General features: G+C 41.1%; 1 protein-coding gene across 6 annotated transcripts in view; it reads right to left on the bottom strand.

Moving 5' to 3' along the window:
* grik4 (glutamate receptor, ionotropic, kainate 4) overlaps nucleotides 1-22,593 on the bottom strand; it is a 599,305-nt gene that overhangs the window by 127,115 nt on the left and 449,597 nt on the right. For all 6 annotated transcript variants that reach the window (XM_039764198.1, XM_039764201.1, XM_039764200.1 and 3 more), the window contains one exon: nucleotides 10,578-10,675. In XM_039764198.1, the coding sequence (XP_039620132.1) occupies nucleotides 10,578-10,675 (98 nt within the window). The remainder of the gene's footprint in view (nucleotides 1-10,577; nucleotides 10,676-22,593) is intronic.

The raw sequence follows: 22,593 nt of genomic DNA, 5'->3' as shown, positions 1-22,593 counted from the left end.
AAAGCTGAGTGTCTGATGCTGTGAAGTTGTATTGTGTGTGTGTGTCTTCATTTTAGTTGGTGTACAGACTGTTAAAGCAGGGCCTTGTGATCCTTATGGCTTTTTGGGTTTTAAGCAGGATGTGTCAGAAAAGACACTACAGGAATAACAGACTTGCAGTGGCTAAGCATTCATCGTGGCATTGTTTTCTGAATTCACCAAGCTCTGGACTGGTCACCCAGTAGTAGAAAACCTTGACCTGCAATCAGATGATTGATAGACAGAAGGTGATACAGTTTCAGCCCACTGATGATGTGTTTTCACAAAAGCAGTCTTGCTCAGTATGAGATGAACCACAGGTTCAGACATTGACCCAATCAATAGCCAAACCCAGCTAGCCCACATCTCTGTTTCTACCCAGGTCCCATCACCTCTCATTTCATATTGGATCAGGGAGTATCTATTCAAACTAATTACGCTATTTACAGATATATATACGACGTACAATATAGTATACCAGTAACGGTGCACTGCACAATAACGTGCAGTGAATCCACTTGACTTGACCATTCCTAGTTTTCATCCTCTTTCTCTGTACGTTTAGCATTCGTTTGCTCAGAGGTTGATGCTCTTGCTGCTTCCTGAGCAGCTCTTCTTTTCTCCACCCTAGCGGCTCGCTTCTTCTCTTCTTTTGTCAGCATCTTTTCACGTTAAAACTGATTAAGTCAGTGCTTGAATTGCAATTACTTAGTACGTTTTCTTTAATTTTTCACTTAAGCTTGTGCTTAAGTCTTCAATCTGCCTCAAGAATGATTTAAGATATGAAGAGGTAGGGGAAGTGACGGCGAAGGTGGTAGGGATGAGAACGGCGCCCGTACGTATGCGCCACACTGCCACCCTGCTGGCCACTGCCGAGAGTTGATTCTACAATAAAATGAACAATAAAAAGAGGAATAACCTTGGAGGTCAATCATCACCCCGGATGCGGACAGCAGACGTCACGTAGTATATGTGTAAATTTCAGGTCAATAGGTCAAACGGTTTGAGAGCTACAGGTGATTTAAAATCCTGGACAGACAAATGAACAGCCACGGTAGTGTATTATATAAGAAGACTGGATAAGAACCTGAAAATATCAAGAGAAGGATAGTTAAGAATACTGAGCTCTGACATGATAGGACTTCAAAATATACACAGAACTCAAAGACTTGACAAATACTGACCATAAGAGGTAAAGCTACGAGACATTTACAATGCATTGTGCTGAGATTTGATTAAATGAGGAAAATCTAAGGATAAATCAACACCACACTGAAGTTTGTCAAGTCTAGTTTAGAATATAATCTGACAGATCAAGCATCTACCAGACACACAGACAGGATGCTTGGTCCTCACAATGTAAAACTAGTAGAAAAGACTTTTAGGACACAAGGATTTACTATGACTGGCTATAATAAATGATGAATATAAAAACCAAAAAGGTTTAGACTTGTAATGCGGAAATAGCCAGGATACTGAGTGAAAGAACAGGACATGAAAATCTGAAACAGTTATATTTCTGGTATGTGATGACATATGGTGCTAAGAGCAGAGAGAAAGAGTATCCAATGGTGTTAATATCTGAGGAATGAGCAGTTTAAGGCCATTCATTACATTAATCAAAAATGAAAATTATTCGATCTGACAGTATTGGGTACCTAACTGGTTAAAGTCAATGGTTTCTAGGATGTAACTGGGTCAGGCCCGTCGCGACTAGGCGGGCAAACCAAGCAATTGCTTGGGGCCCCGAGCTGGCCTGGGGCCCCAAGACAACGACTGGTTAAGAATAAAATGCAGCGACAAACTGTGTGAGCGCCCCATTGATAGTGAATGCAGTAAAGTGCAATGACACTGTTATCGGGATCCCCCTCAAGGGGGCCCCCCTCGCTGACAGTAGCCAGCCAACCACGCAATCTCTGCTGCCGGCAAAATACAAAACTTCCTCGGCAGTCATGAAGCGGAATTATGCTTCAGGAAGCCAAAAAAGAAAGAAGAGAAAGGAAGAGGAGGATAAGAAAAAACAAGACAGTGGTAAGTGATAAATTACACACATAAAATAGCTCTACTTGTCTTGTACAAATGGTGCAATTTTGCAGCAGGTAGGCTAGCAGAAATATGTATGGCTATGCTGTGGTTCCTTTGCGTGCGTGCGTGCGTGCGTGTGGGGGGCCTCCATGTCCATTTTGCTTGGGGCCCCCAAATTCCTTCAAACGGCCCTGAACTGGGTAAGAATCCATCATAGAGATGCTACATACCAAGTGACAAAATCATAACAGAAAAGGTATGTGTAAGGATATATGAAACAAAACAATGATGCTAAGAGTGGCACGGTGGCGCAGTGGTAGCGCTGCTGCCTCGCAGTTAGGAGACCCGGGTTCACTTCCCGGGTCCTCCCTGCGTGGAGTTTGCATGTTCTCCCCGTGTCTGCGTGGGTTTCCTCCAGGCGCTCCGGTTTCCTCCCACAATCCAAAGACATGCAGGTTAGGTGGATTGGCGTTACTAAATTGGCCCTAGTGTGTGCTTGGTGTTTGTGTGTGTCCTGCGGTGGGTTGGCACCCTGCCCAGGATTGGTTCCTGCCTTGTTGGCTGGGATTGTCTCCGGTGGACACCCGTGACCCTGTATTCGGATTCAGCGGGTTGGAAAATGGATGGATGGACAATGATGCTAAAGGGCACCTGCCTCAGATACAGTAAGACGAGACTAAAGATATACATACAGTATGCAGAACAAGAAGCAATGATTAGATCAGTTCAGATTTGGCTGCATTTTTAAGTTACTTTATTGAAAGTTTTGGTCCTCCTGCTCTAAAGTGTATGGTTCAAGCTTTTCGTACATTCATAACCAAGTAGAGACACATGCCTCTTACAGTTAAAGAATTAAGGTGAAAAACAGCCCTGACTGCATCAATATACAGAACGCCATCTGTCTCACTGGCCATTCAACATGAAATGTGAGGGCTGCTCGGAAAATAAAAACAGTGTGTTGCATCTTTTTCATTTTTGCTGGCAGCTGCCAAGCGTTATTCCTTAACACAACGACTCCCTATTTGAAAAACACATTTTCGTGCACTTTCTGCAAAGAGCTGCAGTAATTCAGTCAACAGTGTGTTTTTACAGTGTGTGGGGGGTATAATATTCATCTTGCAAATGAGACGGAAGGGACCACATGTTGGATTGATGACACGGCCTTCTGAAGCCTGCTTAAGTCAGTGCTTTCCTTTTAGCAGCCAGTTGCACAAACTGAATGCCTGAAAAGAAAAAAAAACTGCTCTCCTGTGAGAAACAGTTTTTAATTTGTGTTTTTTCATATGATTACCTCCAGTATGCACAGTCATTGGAATGCCAAAAAAACTGAGGCTTATGTAAAGATCCATCCAGCAGCAAAATCCAGTAGTTAATTAATTCATTCAATTGTCATTGGCTGTGTGGTCTGGAGACAAATGAGAATCTTGAAGGTAATAGTAAAAGAAGCAGAACCATCTGCATATGCTAGGCAATCAATGAGTAAATGTGGGATAGCAATGCAACAAGTTACAAGCAGCCCATTTCTTTATCATTCTTTGGTCGTACAATGAGAGTTGTAGCAGCTCAGAAGCAAACCCCAGAAGTGAAATCCATTTGAAGCCTACATGAGAAATTTAAGAGCTTAAACAGACCCAATTACACACTACAAGTGCGATTGTGGACCATGAAGAGACTTACTGAAACAAAGGAGAGTAAGTGGCTGAATAGGCAGCTGTCAATGAGATGGTAAGACCCAGAGCTTCAAATTGAAGATAACATTGGAAGTCAGGGGCTGAGGGCACCTCATGGACCAACTGAGAGAAACACCTGAAAGGCTATATTGTCCCACCTCCCACCAATACTGAAGCCCAAAGCAAGTGTCCATGGAAAGATTAGTTTACATCTTGCCTGAAGAAGGGGTCTGAGTTGCCTCAAAGGCTTGCATATTGTAAACTTTTTAGTTAGCCAATAAAAGGGGTCATTTTGCTTGGCTTTTCTCTACATGGAAAGATTAACAAATAACTATTGAAGAAAGTCTAACAGGCAAGCAACCCATACTCGAAGCAACAGGGTATTCTTTTCCATGATTCTTAACTTATCACAGAATTATTTCAGTTTCTTGTTTCAATATGTTCTTCTCAGGCTTTAAAAATATTTAGAGGATAATTTCTTATTAGTGTGATGTTGTCACTTGCCAGAATTTTCAAACATTCATTAATTAGCCGCTACTAGGATTGTGGCCTTGGTCTAAGGAGAAAGGCCAGACAAAGAAAAATCTGTCTTGATTAGTTTCAAAGAGAACCTCGGCCAAAACAGTAATACTTGGACCCAATCCTAGAGCTACAGTACACTTGGGAGCAGAAGAGAAAAGTAACAAATTCCATTTACTCCTGTTACTGTACTTGAGTAGATAATACGGAAGTGCATTAGGGCCACGGAGAAGAAAAAAAGCATACGGACACAGTGAAGAAAAAAAAGTATATGTCGAGAATTAAGTAGACATGTTGACTTTATTATTGACATTTCCACTTTAATCTTGACGCTTATGATGAGAATAAAGTTGACAAGTTGACTTTATTCTCATAGTTTATTTTGTCATTAAAGTAGAATGTTGTAAACTAATCTTCATCTTAAAATCAATGTTTCATTTACTAGACTTTCTCAATCCCCATCATAAGTTAATGTAGCAGATTAAATGGTTTGTGTGAAGTGTTCCCCGACCCATGTTAATTTCTATGTGCTTCTTAAACTGATTTTCTCTTGCCCTAAGAGCAGGTGCAGGCAACGATTGCTGCACAGAATACTTTCACTTCATGATATTCTTGCTCCCTGAACATTTAGAATGCTAAGACAAATACTTGATATCATTTTCATGATGATTAAAGTGGAAATGTCGAGAATAAAGTCTGTTTCTGATTGTTTGGTCAGAGACATTCACACCAGTGGCCTGCTGGAAGTCATTTTGTAGGCTCTGGCAGTGCTCATCCTGTTCCTTCTTGCCCAAAGGAGCAGATACCGGTGGGTCCTGCAGAGGGGTTAAGGACCTTCTATGAGGGGCCCTATCCAGCTCTCCGAGAGTAACTGCCTGCCTGTCTCCTGGAGTCTCCTCCATGCCCTTGAGACTGTGCTGGGAGACACGGCAAACCTTCTGGCAATGCCACATATTGATGTGCCATCCTGGAGAAGTTGGACTACCTGTGCAACCTCTAGAGCAGTGGTGGCGAACCTATGGCACGCGTGCCAAAGGGGGCACGCAGAGCCCTCTCAGTGGGCACGCGCGCCGTCGCCCGAGCACAGAGTTCGTTATTATAAAGCCAGAGGAATGCGGGGCCGGGCTGCTCCCCTCACCGCTCCCTCTCTTCACGCGCGCCGGATGACTTTTCTCACATCACCCGCCCCTCTGCCCAGCAGCCCAATGGGAGCGCTTCCTTCCTCTCCTGTCTGGGGTAAGGCGGGCGGCACACATGCTGCTTGAGTGTGCGGCACGGACTGCAGCCTTTTGAGCCTGTGATTCCCGTGGTGGGGTTGGAGGGGATGTGGTATAGCGGGTCCACAGCTCAAAATTGAAAAGGCCAGTTTTAACAGATAATTGCTGCACTCGCAGCTTAAAGGGGTTATGGTAGAGTGGCCAGAGCGGTTTCCGAGAGCTTTGTGATGCGGGCAGTCCTCGCTTAAGCGCACAGGTGAGGAGTCGTCCACATCTGTAATTATTGCCGGGAGTTGCTAATCGCCACACCTGATCCACAACCCGTAATATATAATGGAAGCTTTGGGGGCGGAGCTTAATAGGGAAGACCTGCGTGAAACACTTGAGAGGATCGAAGGGATGACAAAGGACAGCACAGTTAGTTATGAAAATGAAATCCTTAAAGTGTGGAGTCTGTCAAATAATCTTTAGTCAATGAAGGCACTTGAGATTGCTTTCCTTACTTTGTTTGGAACATCTTATGCTTGTGCGCAGCTGTTTTCAGCTTTGAATTAAATCAAATCTGACACCAGAAACAGACTAACAGATGACCTGAGTGCTGCATGTGTTGCTCTCAAACTTACAAAGTATGAGCCAAGGTTAGACAAATTATCAGCATGCATACAACAGCAAAAAGCACATTAATTGTTCAAAAGCATACCGAATACAAACTTTTACCTTTCAACAAAAAGTTGTTTGTATCATTGAAAGCTCCATTATTATGTTTTTCTTTTAAGACAAAAGATGTTAATGTATGAGTTGCTTTTCTAAACTAAAAGCTCAGAAGATAGATAGACAGAGCATCAGTATTGGCAGTCCAGTCCAATTTACCATCCAGCTGCACTCCCAGATATTTATAGGTCTGCACCCTCTGCACACACTCACCTCTGATGATCATGGGGTCCATGAGGGGCCTGGGCCTCCTAAAATCCACCACCAGCTCCTTGGTTATGCTGGTGTTCAGTTTTAGGTGGTATTCAGGTTAAATTGCCATGTTGGCACTTTGCGATAAATAAGTGGGTTTTGGATTGCAGTTTGGGCACTTGGTTTCTAAATGGTTCGCCATCACTGCTCTAGAGGGTCCAGGTATGGCCTCATGCTACCAGTAGTGACATTGACTGTCTGCAAAATGAGTGAAAAAACAGATGAGGAGGGAAAAATGTCAGTGGCCTCCCTCCACCTGTTAAACCATTCATTCCTGTTTTGGTGGACGTCTCATTGTTGCCCCTCTAGTGCACCAAAGCAGCTGAAACTGATTAACAAGCCCCTCTGCTACTTAACTGACCAGATCAATAGCCCAGAAGTGTCATTGACTTGATGCTATACTCTCATTCTCAGGGTTCCTTTAATTGTTTTGAGCAGTATATACATATAATACTAGCCAACCCGCTGCGTACCATACGCCACATAATCAGGCTGGTTTTTTAATGATTTTTAAGCACAGGGAGAAAATTAACATGTGAAAAATCGGTAATGTAATAAATCAGCAAGAAAAGCAACATTGTAACAATGCACGGAACGAACCAACACACAATCGTCCGTGACTGAAAACTGGCAGACCGCCATCGTGCCTTCTCCTGCCAGAGGGATAGGGGTGCACAGTGCTCAGTGTGGAACAGGAGGAGAGGAGAAGGACGTCCATTCAGCCCCCTCTGTCATGCTAGTCTGCTGATTTCTCGTTCAGTATGCACTGCCTGCTCATGTGCCCACCTCCAACTCGTCACTGGAGTCGTTGTCGTCTTTACACAGTCCAGATGCACCTGTGACTGAGGTAGACGTTTCATTGCTCTGTGCGGTTTTGGCTGCTTTTCTATATATAATCCACCAAGACACCCGACCACGGTAGTAGCGAGGTGGAAGGGGGGTGTGTACAAAGGGTTGGGACGCAACCAGTGGGAGCGTATGAGTCGCACTTAGTGGGAATTCCACGGTTTGCAGCCCGAATGAGGTTCAACGGCTTATCCACGCCTCTCTGTGCCGGGTAGACACACGCTCAATCTCATGCATAATTATTTATTGAATGCTAAACACTTCTGGAAAGACACGGTTGTCTAAAACGGGTTGGTGTGAGAATACAACAGTAAGTGAATGAAAAGATGGAACTCTGGAGAGAGCAAAATACAACACAATAGTGAACCCGCGGCATAACAAACGCCACATAATTATTTATTGATGGTTGAACACTTCTGGAAAGACACAGTTGTCTAAAAAGGGAGGGTTTGAGGATACGACAGTAAGTGAATGAAAAGATGGAACTCTGGAGAGAGCAACATATGTCCGTGAGTGAAGAAGACGCATGTTTGTCACGGATGCGAATCGCTGTATGTAGCGTGTAAAACAGTTTGCTATGGTGCACGCGGTCGTTCGTCGTAACCGAAAACTCGGTTTTTAAAGACTGCTTACTTCATTGTGTTTTAACCTCAGTTGTAAAGGATTGTTTTAAGGATCCCATGGGATACCCCTCGCAAACCTTTTTACATGCTGCATATGGCGACTCACCTCCGAGAGAAACAGGCCTCTATGAAGTTCAAGGTGAACAGTCAAGGTGGCTCGGAGGTACATGAGGCCTCTACGACAGACGAATATAAATGACGCCGTTCTTTCTGTGTCGTCACGTCCGAGTTGGTCGGCGTGGCTCTGCAAGTTGTCGTCGTATCCAATGGTCTTGGAGTTGGTGGGCGTGACTCCTCCCTGCATGTGCCATAAGTGTCTTACTTGTCGGCGGCTTAGTGAATCCACGCCCCTTCCGGCGTGCTTTCCATGGGTGCCTTGCCTTAGTGAATTATATATAGAGATAGATATATACATACACACAGAGTGTATAGTATGTATATACAGCATATATATAAATGTGTGTTTGTGTGTGCGTGTGTGTATATATCTAGAATGTATATTCCTTTCGTTAAATAGAATCTGTTTATTGCTATTTATATTCTGTTTATGTTTTCTAATGCACAGCCTTGATATTTGAGGAAATGTACTCATTTAGAATAGACTTTTTCCCAAAGAAATTAAATTGTAGTTTTTTTTAAGTAAAATTTGTCTACATAATAAAATTTGAGTACATTTTTCCACCTCTTCCTGGGAGTGAAATTTGGCTGTCAAGGGCCTAGTCATCTGGTAACACACCCTCAAATTGTAAAAAGGTTGAGAGTGAAGCGCAATGTCAGTTGAGAAACAGGCAAAAGGGGGGCAAATTGTAAGCATACTAGATATTAGCAATGTCTATTTGCAGATGACGTCTTCTTGGGCTACAATTTTAGACGCATTGGAATTGCTCACAGCTGAGTGTGGTGTAGACAAGAGAAAGAGCAGACTCCAAATCTGAGGTCACAAACCTCTAATAAAAAGCTGTAGAACGTTCACTTCTGACACATGGTGTGCAGTTACCCATGCAAATACCTTATTCATGAGCGAGTGTGACAGAAGAGATGGTCCTACTAAACTGTACTGGAGAAGAAGGTACTCACAACGATTCAAGAACATCATTGGGATACTATAAATGAAGTGAAAATGATCTATCTCTCTAAAATGTTGAATTTGAATCCTGTACTCCATCACTGCCTGTGTGGCATTTGCATGTTTTCCCAGTGTGCAAGTGAGTTTTCTCCTGGTGCTGTGACTTTCCTGCCTTATGTAAAACTCTAGTATATTAGGTCAACTGGCAATCATAAATTGGCTACTTGGGTCTTAGTGCAGGTTTGTGTGTGTGCCCTGTGTTGGACTCATGGCCACTTACAGTTTGTTTCTCTAAGATACGCAGATATGAAAATTTATGGATGGATCGATTATTTGACAGCACTTATACTGACAAAATGACTCAAATGTCTATAAAGGCAACACACTAATGCAATTCTACTGAAACATTAAAAGATGAGAGAAGAGAATAACAGCGACAAAGAAGTTGCATCCAAAAACATTTGCAGTGCTATGTTCAGATGAGGCCTGCTCTCAACAGCAAAGTGGAAAATGTAAGGGCATTATTTAAGCCAGCTGAATTTAATTAAGCAAGCAGAAACTAATCAAAAAGTTAATGCAGTGAGAAGAAAGAAAAGCAGATGGTGAGAGTGACCTGACGCTAAAATGCAAGCCATGTAAACCTATCATCTGTATGCACCCAGACAGAAAGAACATGCACTATGTTGTGTATGCTAATATGCAGATAATGGGAGAATGTAGATACATATCCACCAAAACATACCGCACACAGTTTTATAGTATTATTTCATTAAGGCTGACACAAAGCTTGTTGTCATGCTATGAGTGTTTCAGGATTCTTGTGTGGAGCGGTGGTAGCTGAGAGTAGTGCTGAGGTCATGAAGTAGATGCATAAATGACCTGCACTTTTGTTGCTAGTGCTATTTGTAAATTCTGGTGCCATCACCCGTGTTCCTTTCCTTCTTCATTCCTGGATTTTACAGCAAACTTTTAAGAGGCGTATTTGCATTCTTCTTTTTCTGCTTCCCTTTCATTTTCTCACATTCACTGCAGTAGTTTTGTGTTTCACTATATTAATATATGTAACCATGTATCTATTTATATTTGTATTCGTAAGTGAAGAGGGGTTGTGTATCTGTGTGGCTGGATAGCTTCAGACAGTTTATGGGTAGCCACTCCTCTGGACTGATCTGCACTTCATTTACAGACCTGCTTCATTCAAAAGGGCATACAGTATAGATTCAAATATGCCCATACCATCCAACAACTGCTTTTCTACTCAGCAGATTGTGTGTGACAGTGTGCCTGAGCGGGTTTCTTATTTTTTGCTGCGTAACAACAAGCTCACTGATCTGCAGGACATGTCACCAAAGAGCGGCAGAGCTCATTTAAAAGCTTTAAATAAAGATAGTTACTCACAACAGTTAATCCTAACAGCAAAAAACAGGTGCATGTAAGTCAATCAGAATGCTACCTTGTGATCTTGATGTTTATTCAAGAAAAAAACCCAATCTGTGGCATCTGTGGTGAAGGACAGCTTCACAAATTTTGCCCTCAGCATGCAATATGCTAGCCATCTACCTGCCTCTGGAAAACCTCGGTGAGGCGGGCGCAAATCAAGAAGAAAATGGTGTCTCTTCTGTTCACTCACCTCCTTCTCACCACATATATTGCTGATGATGGAATTTGATGCCGGGCTAGCAGAAGGACCCAAGACAGCAACCACTCCTTTGGACAGAATTTGGCACACTGCGAAAAGAAAAAAAAAAGCATGTAAAGGACTGTTTTGTATTATATTTTGCTCTACTTTCCCGTTTTGTATTATTAATATGTAGCCTTTGTCAGAATGCCTCAAATCTCCCAGACTTACCACTGTTTATAAGGTATTATAGTATATAACTTCTCCCCACCTTCTCTTCTACATGTATAACCTCAGGGAATTAGGTGTAGTAAAAGACAAGCAGGAGTTAAGTTACAATTTAAACAATGTATTATTGATAATATTCATAAATAATAACAATATGCAAAGTACATTTGAATATTGGCAACCATACAACCTGATAAATGGTGATGTGTAGTTTCAGGCGGCACACAGACTTGTTAGTTACTTTAAAATGTCTCTAGTTAAGGCACCATTTGTGGTCAGCTTTCTTCAGAACAGGCCGCATGCCTGTCTCAATATGGCTGGTGAGCTGTGCTCTCCATTGTGTTGTCTTTTTCAGTTCATGGTGTGAGATGATCTTTCATCAGTTTGGTAAGAGAAAGAGAGAGAGGGGAGTAAAGAAAGCAATTTTTTTTCTGTCCAACCCCTACAGCCAATAGGACATCATGGTATTTAAAGGCTTCTAATACAAGGCAGTTCCAAACAGCCATACTTTAGACCAATGCGGGGACAGAACACCTTCACACCTGCCCTCCAAACCATTTGTTAAGGTAAAGCTTGGCAGTTAGGCAGCCTAGGTTTCCTGTGGGGGTTGACTAGAAGACTTTAACAGAGAAATTTTGGTCAAACTTGTTTGAGGCACTTCACCTAACCCTGTCGTAAAATTACCCTAAAAGGGGGGTAAACATGAATGCTTCTCTCTAATGTAACACTGTTACATTGCTTTGCCTAAATAACAAATAAAGACATACAAAATATTTATCAACTTGTATGCAAAATTTCACATCACACCAGGACATCTATACTTACTTGCATATGTTTTCTCATAAAAAATTTGAAATATCAGAAAATGAAATTAAGATTTGACCCAAAACTATTTATATTTTCATTCATACAAATTTATCATGAAATGAAAAAAACTAGTGAATATTTGTAAGGATATCCCAATAAGCTGGTAATATTGCTGGAAAAGATCAATCTCCCTTCAATACAATTAGTACAAAACAGATGTTAGTAGGATGCACATGTGGAATCATTTAACACATACAGTCTATCTCTTGAATGCACAGGGTGTAAACAAACCTTAAAAAATGTAAACGTTTTTCCACCAAACGAATGTTAGACCAGTGATGTTGCTGTCCTACTTTTTCTGGTAATTTATACAAAAATTACTTAATCATTTCACACTGTGATTTTTTCATAATACCCTAAAGAAAGAGTGTTTTCACTATTATGAGAGAAAATTGTGATTGTTCCCCTTTAATTGTTGTGTGTACTTGCGCAACTTGTATATCTCACTAATTTGGAGTAGTCATCATCACACCAATTATCCATCCATCCATTATCCAACCCACTATATCCTAACTACAGGGTCACAGGGGTCTGCCAGCCAACACAGGGTGCAAGGTAGGAAACAAACCCTGGGCAGGGTGCCAGCCCACTGCAGGGCACACACACCAAGCATACACTAGGGACAATTTAGAATCGCCAATGCACCTAACTTGCATGTCTTTGGACTGTGGGAGGAAACTCACACAGGCACGGGGAGAACGGTTTGTTTCCTGCCTTGCGCCCTTTGTTAGCTGGGTTTAGCTCCAGTGGACCCCTGTGACCCTGTAGTTAGGATATATAGCGGGTTGGATAATGGATGTTGGGATTTCTTTTAATACTGTCTTTTGATGGTTTTACTGTATGACAAAATAAATTGTTGATATACTGTATATTTAATGTTTTTTAATGGCATTATCTGGCTGAAAATGTATCATCACTGGTGCTATTGCCTTAATCCCTCCATCTTACGTGGTTTGCTGGAGATGTCCTCAGATGCCCTCTAACACCACAGCTGCCACTCTGAGCTTCCACTGCTCCTTCCACATAGCTCCAGTGATTTTCTTTTTGCTGCATGCCCTTCCTGCACATTCACACATACACCTCACACCTCTCACTTGGGGTCAGAGGTTACATGATCTACACTTTCTTTTCCCAATGCCAATCTAAGCCAATCTTAAAACTGCTAAAAGCCATATACCTACTCCAAAAAAACTAAGCAGAAGAGCGGCTTTTTCTGTGCTAGATAATCTCTTTCTCTCCCTCCTGCTAACTCACACATGCAAAGCACATCTGCAGGGTTTCTCAGGATGGCACTACACCTTCTGACAGCCTCCTTCTACAATGAAGGGTTGTGGACAGGGTCAGCAGCTTAATTTCTTGGAGTGTGTACCAACTTTTAAAGGTGCACAATAATGTGTGTCCTTCCTAGCTGTATAATGTGTAGATACTGTGTCTGCTCAGCCCAGGCCCACCAAGCACTACAGTGGTAAAGAAGTCCTCCCATGATATTAAAGGCACACAGCTGCCATCTGTTCATGATATTTACAACACACACGGCCTTTTAAAACTTAAGTGTGTTTTTAAAGGCACCATCAACCCTAAACAATTGCTGTTCTCCTTCTGCTTTTCAGAACTATTAGCACTTGCATCAGTAACTCAGTGACAGTTTTCATCTGAAGGCCATATAGTTAATCAACCATTTTTTTTGTTTATTGTTGGGGAATATATATATATATATATATATATATATATATATATATATATATATATATATATATATATATATATATATATAGTATTAAAATATAGGTAGAGGGCGACACGGTGGCACAGTGGGTAGCGCGGCTGCCTCGCAGTAAGGAGACCTGGGTTTGCTTCCCGGGTTCTCCCCGCATGGAGTTTGCATGTTCTCCCAGTGTCTGCGTGGGTTTCCTCCCAAAGACATGCAGGTTAGGTGCATTGGCGATCCTACATTGTCCCTAGTGTGTGCTTGGTGTGTAGGTGTGTGTGTGTGCGTGTGTGTGTGACCTGCGGTGGGCTGATGCCCTGCCCGATGTTTGTTTCCTGCCTTGCGCCATGTGTTGGCTGGGATTGGCTCCAGTAGACTCCTGTGACCCTGTGTTAGGATAAAGCAGGTTGGATGATGGATAGATAGATAGATATGAAAGGCACTATATAATAGATAGATAGATAGATAGATAGATAGATAGATAGATAGATAGATAGATAGATAGATAGATAGATAGATAGATAGATAGATAGATAGATAGATAGATATATAACAGATAGATAGATACATAGATAGATAGATATGAAAGGCACTATATAATTGATAGATAGATAGATAGATAGATAGATAGATGTGAAAGGCACTATATGATAGATAGATAGATAGATAGATAGATAGATAGATAGATAGATAGATAGATAGATAGATAGGAAATAAACTATAAAACAGATTTTTGCTGCATCTTCAGTAAGTATCTAGACTTCTGTTTTCCGGTGCTGTTTCATGCACTATTGCCTCCATTGTAAAGCACCAGCACAGGCAAGATATATATATATATATATATTTTAATTTATAGAAAACCTTAATTTTAGAACACAATTTCATTGACCAAATGTATATATATACCATGTTTGTAAAGAAATGACTTCAACTAGAAAAATACCAAACTTGTCCTTTAAGGTATGCTGTTCATATTACACTGAAGTAACCATATGGGAGTTAACCATAATAAAATGGATAAAGAAACTAATTGGGCATTCATATGCAAACTAAATAACAAGAATTCAGACAATTGGACTCATTACAGTGAATGTCACCTTAGCAAATAAGAACAAAACATAAAATCAGGTATAAGTAGAGAAACACGCACAATTGTACAGACACACACACACACACACACACACACACACACACACACACACACACACACACACTCAGATAGATAGTATGTGTGTTTTTAATCTTATTTTATTTCTTTTATCTCTGATTTTACCAACTTAAGCCCCTCAGACCACTGGTTGAAAGCTCAAATACAGGGAGGTGTCATTTGCCTTTTTGCAGGTGGAAGAATGTGTCCGGAAGTAAAAGACTAACTGGGAGATACTGCCAACATCTGCAAATATTATCACATTGTAATTCTTTATGTGAGGCTCAGAATGAAGAAGCATTTATTCTTTTAACTTTTCAATTTTATATTTTAAACTGCAGATGTAGTTTCATAACATCCTGACAGAATACTTTTGGCACAAACCAGGAACTGTTACTTAAGATTTTGTATCCCAACATGACCCTCTTGATTATCGTGAGCAATGCTAAGGGCAGTGAGGTTTGCTCATTTTCCTCATGTTCCTCCACTGCCATTTTAGTGTCTTTATTTTCAGAAACGCGTTCCAGACTATTGGGTTGAAACAGCAGCTAATTGGGCCAGGTTAAGTAAAGATTCCTTTCTCTCACATTAGGGGTCATCAGGATTTTTTGCACAAAAATAATATCCAGTTCTGTTGAATATTCAAAAGCACACACTCCAAAGTGAGTTTTAATTAGGCACTGAAATGCACCTAGTGGGACTCAGGATAAAAAGATAAACTATTTGTCTTTTCCAGTCTGCCCAGTTCTTTACATCACCGATATCTTTTTTCACCCGCCTGAAATGGCCGTGTATCCGCCGTCTATCACAGCTCTCTTTTGCTTTGGTAGTTTGCTAGGTAAAATTCTCTCTATGCGGCATCAGAGGCAAGAAAAATTCATATCTGTTATGATGTCGAAAAAATCCAATGTAATTCTCATATGTTTATTTCTCACAGACTAGTGTTAATAAAATAATACCAACAACAGACAATGAAGACAATACAGACAATGAGCACAGCATCATACATTAAATACAGTATAATGGAATATATAAAAACACTCATGCAGTTGGATTAGTATTAGTGACTACTGGGTAGCCTTATGATCGGAGGGTAAAACCTGAAATTAGTGGTGTGAGTGTTAACGTTCTTCTACTACTGTCAGAATAGAGGACGTGTAGTAGTGACTGAGTAGGGTATGTAAGATTTGTAATAATAACGATGGTTACTCAGGTTTTAAAGGTGATACTTCTTGTCCATGTCATTGTCTGCCTAACATTAAGAAACCAGGCTTTGATTTCCAGTCAGGTCTCGGACTATGTGAAGTTTTTACTTTCTGCCCATGGGTTTTGCAAGTCTACTGTAGTTTGTATCCAAAACCCAAAAGCACACATTAGTTTAACAGAAAACCTGTTTCTACATGAGTGGGAGCTAATATGAGCCAGAGTATGTACTTTAAAGGACCGTCAAAAACTTGTGACTTGGTTCCTGCCTGGTACCCGTTGGTACCTGGATAGTCACCACCTTCCCGTTACACTGTAATAGTAAAAGTGGTTTAACAAATAGGTATATGAATAAATAAATAATTTATGTCTTTCTATTCAAACATTAGCCACAGATGGAAACACCCACTGTATGTAAGAAGGCTATTTATATATCCCATCACCCATTACAGGCAGTACAAGGGCTGCTTCATCATAAATCAACATTAGCACTGATATAACTGCCAGTTCCAGATTTTTCCAGGAGATCCGGTTGCTCTCCCAACCTTTTTCCACCACTTTCCAAAGTCTGGGGAGTCCATTGGAGTATGATCCTTTCTTTTCATATCATTTGACAACACCTCTAACCTCTTCTTCTTTGGCTTTCTACTGGGCCTTATCCCTTGCACCTCTTTCATGAGACACCTTTTCACCAAATTATCCTCTGCTTCTTGCTTCAATGCTACTTTACTTAAAACATAATTGGGCTCTACTTCAAGTCTTTCACTTATCTTGGCATTAATCTTCCTCTCATTTTTTGACACTGCTCAAATTTATCTGATTGGTCTCATCACAATTCTTTCATCAGCCATATTTCCCTGCCATACAGTAAACTACTCTTCACTCACCTTTGACAAAATACCCTTCAATGCCCAAAAGACTTCATTAAAGGTCAGAAAGGGGAACATCTCCTGGAAGTTCTTCCATACACCTCTCAAAATAAGAGTGAAGTGTCTGAACTTCCATCTGCACCCAGCATGTCACCTAAGCAGAATGCTTCCCTAGTTTCTCCAAATCAACTCCATTGCTGATATCTAAATTTACACTTACTACATCACCATTCTGCATGCCTATCACACTCTTTTTCTATAGATTACACTTGCCACCTGTAGAACACCATTCACATCAATATACTTTTAATACTCTTACTCCCAACAACCATGTATTGGGCTGAATTTCTCCTAACAATTGCACAGAACATGCTGTACAGCTGAACCCAACTCTTGCATGATTCTTGCTTCTTCTCCCTCCAACCACTACCTTGGTCTTTCCTGCATCAAAATGAGGTCATCAGCAAACAACAGCATAAATGTGTGACGATGCAGGTTCTCTCCACGCTCCCATCCGTCTTTACAGGAGCCCTTGAACCCAACACCGTCAGTAATGTCACCGAGATGAGCTGACAAGTGAGGACAATTCTCAAACATGAAGCCAGGGGATATTTCTCAAAAAGTGCTTTTATTAAAACAATCCAACAGTGTCCAAAGTGCAGTGCTTCAGGTTCAATAATCCATAAAAACCAAGTGTTCAGTGGGGATAAAAACCATCAATAAATAAATCATTTAAAATCCATGGTTAAATTAAAATGCAGAAGTTAATGCAGTCTCTCTCATCACTCTCCTTTCCGGCCCACCTCCATCTCTCTTTCTCTTTACGGCTCACCCATTGCTCTTGCAGCCGGCGGAGACCCAACAGCCACGATCTCCTTGAGCCAAACTCCGCCTTGGCCCCCTTACAGATGTCACTACTAGACCGAAGAGGTCGGCTCTCCTCCCTTCATCCTTCCCGCACCCGTAGTCGCTCCTCGGATCCCTCAGGAGGAAACCTGCCTTGCTCACCCCACTCTTTCGACCTTTCAGTGGGGTAAACTAGCACACTAGAGCACATCAGCCTAATGCTGCTTTGCGGGGCCCCCGCTCGTTCTGTCTCCTCTTATTAGGTGGCCAGATCATCCTTCTTCATCTTTCCTGCCAATTAACCTCCTTTCTCTCCATTTTTCCATTTCTTCCCCCTCGATCGATCTCTCTATTCATATCCCCCTTTTTCTGGTATTGGCCTGTATATACTAACATCTCCATGGGCGCAGCACCTTAATCATACACCGCAGGAAGCCAATCAGGCAATCAAGAATGACCGCACCCACACGTGCAGGTGCGACTCACTCCAACCACCTCATTAACTCTCCTCAATTGTGCAATCGCACCCACGGAGAACGGCACAGCTATACGGATTTAAAACCCAGGTTTTTTATTGGCAGCCGCTGACCCGCTATACCACAACATGGTAATCCATTAAACGTTTCTTTGCTCATCACCTCCTTGATTATTACTAAAAACAATGACCATCACCAAAGAAACTAAACATTCATTCACACCTAATTTTCACAAATCCTCACTTCACCACCACTTGTGGCACTGTGTCAAATGCTTTCTCCAGATACACAAATGCATAATTTGATTTTCTTGCATGTCCTGAAAAAAAAATTAATCTGTTGTTCTCTTCCAAGGCCTGAACTCTAACTGTATTTCGATAAGTTTAACTTGACCCTTCATTCTTTTCTCTAGCTCTCTCTTTCAGTCTTTCCTACCTACTTCAACAACTTGATTGGTCCACACTCCAATGGGTCACCTTGTTTTTTTATAATGGAACAAGCACACATACTTGGAATTATTCAGGAATCCTCCATTCTCACATATGTGAACGATTCAATTATGGGAACATTCTCTTCAGTTGGGTCTGCTACTTTACCTATATTCATCCATTTCAGTACATCATGCCACATACGTTATTTCTAAGAGTGCTACCCACACCAACAAATATGGGAAGTCTTTAATATCCTGGGTATTGATGTAATGCCCATTCAGGTTGTAAGAAAGGTACATCCTTCTATATAAAAGTGGTCGGGATTGTCCTTCCGTCCCGTGAGTGCTACGCAGGCACGGAGTTTCACACACGCCCCGTCCATTTTGCAATGCACGATGGGATTTGTAGTTTCGTTTTTCCAGGTAAAAGATGATTTTCTACTCCAGACTGTGCGAGCAGCACGGAGTTTCACACACGCCCTGTCCATTTTGCAATGCACGATGGGATTTGTAGTTTGTTTTTCCAGGTAAAAGATGATTTTCTACTCCAGACTGTGCGATATCTTCTTCTTCTTTCTTACTATATAAAAGCAGTCGGGATTGTCCTTCCGTCCTGTGAGTGGAAAGCGTAGCGGTATTCCGCTTATCACAGACTTACTACTTGCAGCTTGCGGTGCGAAGCGACATGATGTGAGCAGAGTTCTGGTGCTCCCATCGTTCCCTTGCTTTTGTGCGCAATGCGCTGGAAAAAAACAAAATTATGTCTCTGGAAATAATTAATGTTAATAGAGTACAAATGCCTCAATGCGTAGTAAATATCAGGGGGGTTCAAAAGGGCGACCTCAATATAGAAAAAAAGCTTAAATTTCATCACAAAAATAACAGAAACTATGAGTATTAAAGTAATACCGCTCAAATGCAATATAACCAAATGAATGAGTTTGTATAAAATATCAAATTGATCTACATATTGAATTGCCTTAAGAAGTGGTCAACTCAAAAGTCGGTCGCCATAAAAGGCGGGTCAGCCTAGTTTACTCATAAACAAAGACACGTCATTTAGCTTGAATTAACATCACATCACTCCCAATCCACAAAATCAGAACACATCAAGTCAGAACAAGTGAATATAACAAGAAGACAGACAATGCCATGTAATTGAGGAGCCAGAAGAGAGTTAGAGATGCTCAATGGTGTATCAGTGCTTTAAAGGTGCTCAATAAACTTTCAGCGCTCTTCGATATAATACCAAAGTCTTCAAAATACTCAATGAACTGTGAGTGAGGGTTTACAGAATTTTAGACACGGATTAGCAGGGATCCACCCTGAACTGTACAGTCTGTCCTTAGGTTTGCTTAGATGATTACTATGAGGCCCATGTCACAGACGGAATACCCGTACGAATGAATTACCACATAAAACATATGGCTGCTTTTTTCCAAAAATCTGCCATTTCAATTTTTCACTGTCATTATTTTAGTTCTGTAAATGCTGACACACTAATCTGTAACATTGCCTCAATAATGCACTGAAAATTACATAATTTGAACAGTAGAAAATGGAAAGTAAATGACAGGTGAGTAGCGGCAGATGTATATAGGTGTAGAGAGACTCAATTTTCCTGTGGTCATAACTGACATTTCAGAGACAAGAGTCTCTCAAAAATCACAAAGCAAACAGTACACCTCCATCTGTCTTTACATAATGTTCTATATTTTAAACTAACAAATGTACTTGGGATTTACAGACACCTAATGCATGAAAGGCCCATACATCTAGTGACAAGGTTTTACTTTTTTTAAGGTTTTTTATTATAGATTTTGCAGAGTGAAAACTCAGCCATAATCACAAAACTCTCAGGGCATTTTTGCAAATGACTTTGTCAAACTGTGATGCATCAGGCCCAGCCACATATTTCTCCAAAAGCATAAGCAAGGCAGAAGTGCATTGGGACTGGCCAGGAGTGTTTTTCCAGCATCACTGACTTAATATTTTTAGGTCAGCTAACCAAAGGTTTGTGTGGCCTCCTAACCGTCTTAGCAATGTGCATTATGGTCATTTATTTGTACTAAACTGCTCACCTTTCAATAATACAAAAACACCTAACTAGTGTATACTTTATTTGCATCTGTTCCTTTGTCTGACCTTCTCTTTTAAAAACCACCACTCTACTAGTATCTCTCTTACTAAAATCTTGTAAATTCCATGCAAATCTTTTGTGAAATTCCCTGTTCGATTACTAAATCTCACATTGAAATCCCTTCAAAAACCTCATTCCTGTGAATAATTCTGCTGTTAGTGATTATTATATTAAAACATCTGGTTCCAAACAACCCCATCCTGCTTACGATTCTCTAGCAAAGCATTACATTAAACTTTCTCATAACATAATCCCTCTTTCGTATCTTTGTCTTCAAACAGTTTCATCAACCTCTTAATTTTCTGAAAATGTCTTTCTATTTCCCTACAGTATGCAGTAGGCAACCTTAGGCATATGACAGGAACCCAATCTGTACAGTACAGTATTTCACTCTAGGACACCCTTACTTATGTAGCCAAATTCACTCACGTCAAGCCAATTTAAAACCACCAATTCACTTAAGATGCATACACATAAGTAAACGTAAATACTTAGAAAAGATTTATGTGAAAATGAAAAGGAAGTGGATAACGTGACACGACGGTGAGCAAAGCAGGAATCAAACATGAGTCCCTGGGGATTTGTGTTAAGAGCGTTAAATGTTGCATTCACCCCAGTTAAAATTGGTGCCTGCTTTTTGAACATCTTACCCTTATCACAGTCACTGAATAAACCTTTTAGTAAAAGGCCCCTCTGATCTGAATCTCTTATTAAAAGACTAAAGCTCATTGCAAGCTTTTTTTATAAGGTTTAACCATCAAAGTGTCTCTCTCATATAATGAAAACCTAATAATCCAATTGCTAAAAATTCTACATTATTATTTTCTCTTTTAATTCTTTTTACTTCTTCATCTTCTTTTGACCGCTCCCATTAGGAGTTCCCATTGTGGATCATCTTCTTCCTTATCTTTCTGTCCTCTCCATCTTGTTCTGTCACACCCTTCACCTGCATGTCTTCTCTCACCACATCCATAAACCTCCTATTAGGCTTTCTTCTTTTCCTCTTCCCTGGCACCTCTATCCTTAACATCCTTCTCCCAATATACCCAGCATCTCTCCTCTGCACATGTCCAAACCAATACGGTCTCGCCTCTCTGACTTTGTCTCCCATCTGTCCAACTTGAGCTGATCCTCTAATGTCCTCATTTCTAATCCTGTCCATCCTCATCACAGCTAATGCAAATCTTAGCATCTTTAACTCTGCCACCTCTAGCTCTGTTTCATGTTTTTTGCTCAGCGCCACCGTCTCCAACACATATAACATAGCTGTTCTCACTACCGTCCTGTAGACCTTCCCTTTCACTCTTGCTGATACCCATCTGTCACAAATCACTACCCAAATCACTACTCTGCCTGCACTCTCTTTTTCACCTCTCGTCCACAATCCCTGTTACTCTGAATTGTTGATCCCAAGTATTTAAACTCATCCACCTTCACCAACTCTACTCCCTCCATCCTAACCATTCCACTGACCTCCCTCTCATTCACACACATGTATTCTGTCTTGGTGGTCCTACTGACCTTCATTCCTCTCCTCTCTAGAGCATATCTCCACCTCTCCAGGGTCTCCTCAATCTGCTCCCTACTATCGCTACAGATCACAATGTCATCCGCAAACATCATAGTCTACGGGGACTCCTGTCTAATCTCGTCTGTCAGCCTGTCCATCACCACTGCAAATAAGAAAAGGCTCAGAGTTGATCCATGATGTAATCCCACCTCCAACTTGAATGTATTCGTCACTCCTACCGCAGACCTCACCACTGTCACACTTCCCACGTACATATCCTGTACAACTCTTACGTACATACAATACCACAGCTCCTCTCGTGGCACCCTGTCATATGCTTTCTCCAGGTCCACAAAGACACAATGCAACTCCTTCTGGCCTTCTCTATACTTCTCCATCACTACACTACAATATTTATAATAATTGATCATATTACTAAAATTATGCATTTGTACTACTTCTATCCATAGTATTTATTCATTCTTTTTCCATAGCCACTTATTCTCTACAGGTTATTGGGAACAACAGCTTATCCTGGCAACATCAGGTGAAAAGTGGGAACCAGTCTTGGGCATGGAGACAGTTCACTACAGTGCATACTGAT

Source organism: Polypterus senegalus, chromosome 9 (genome assembly GCF_016835505.1).
Source record: "Polypterus senegalus isolate Bchr_013 chromosome 9, ASM1683550v1, whole genome shotgun sequence".
Taxonomy (NCBI): Eukaryota; Metazoa; Chordata; class Cladistia; order Polypteriformes; family Polypteridae; genus Polypterus; species Polypterus senegalus.
This window is presented reverse-complemented; position numbering and strand designations above follow the sequence as displayed.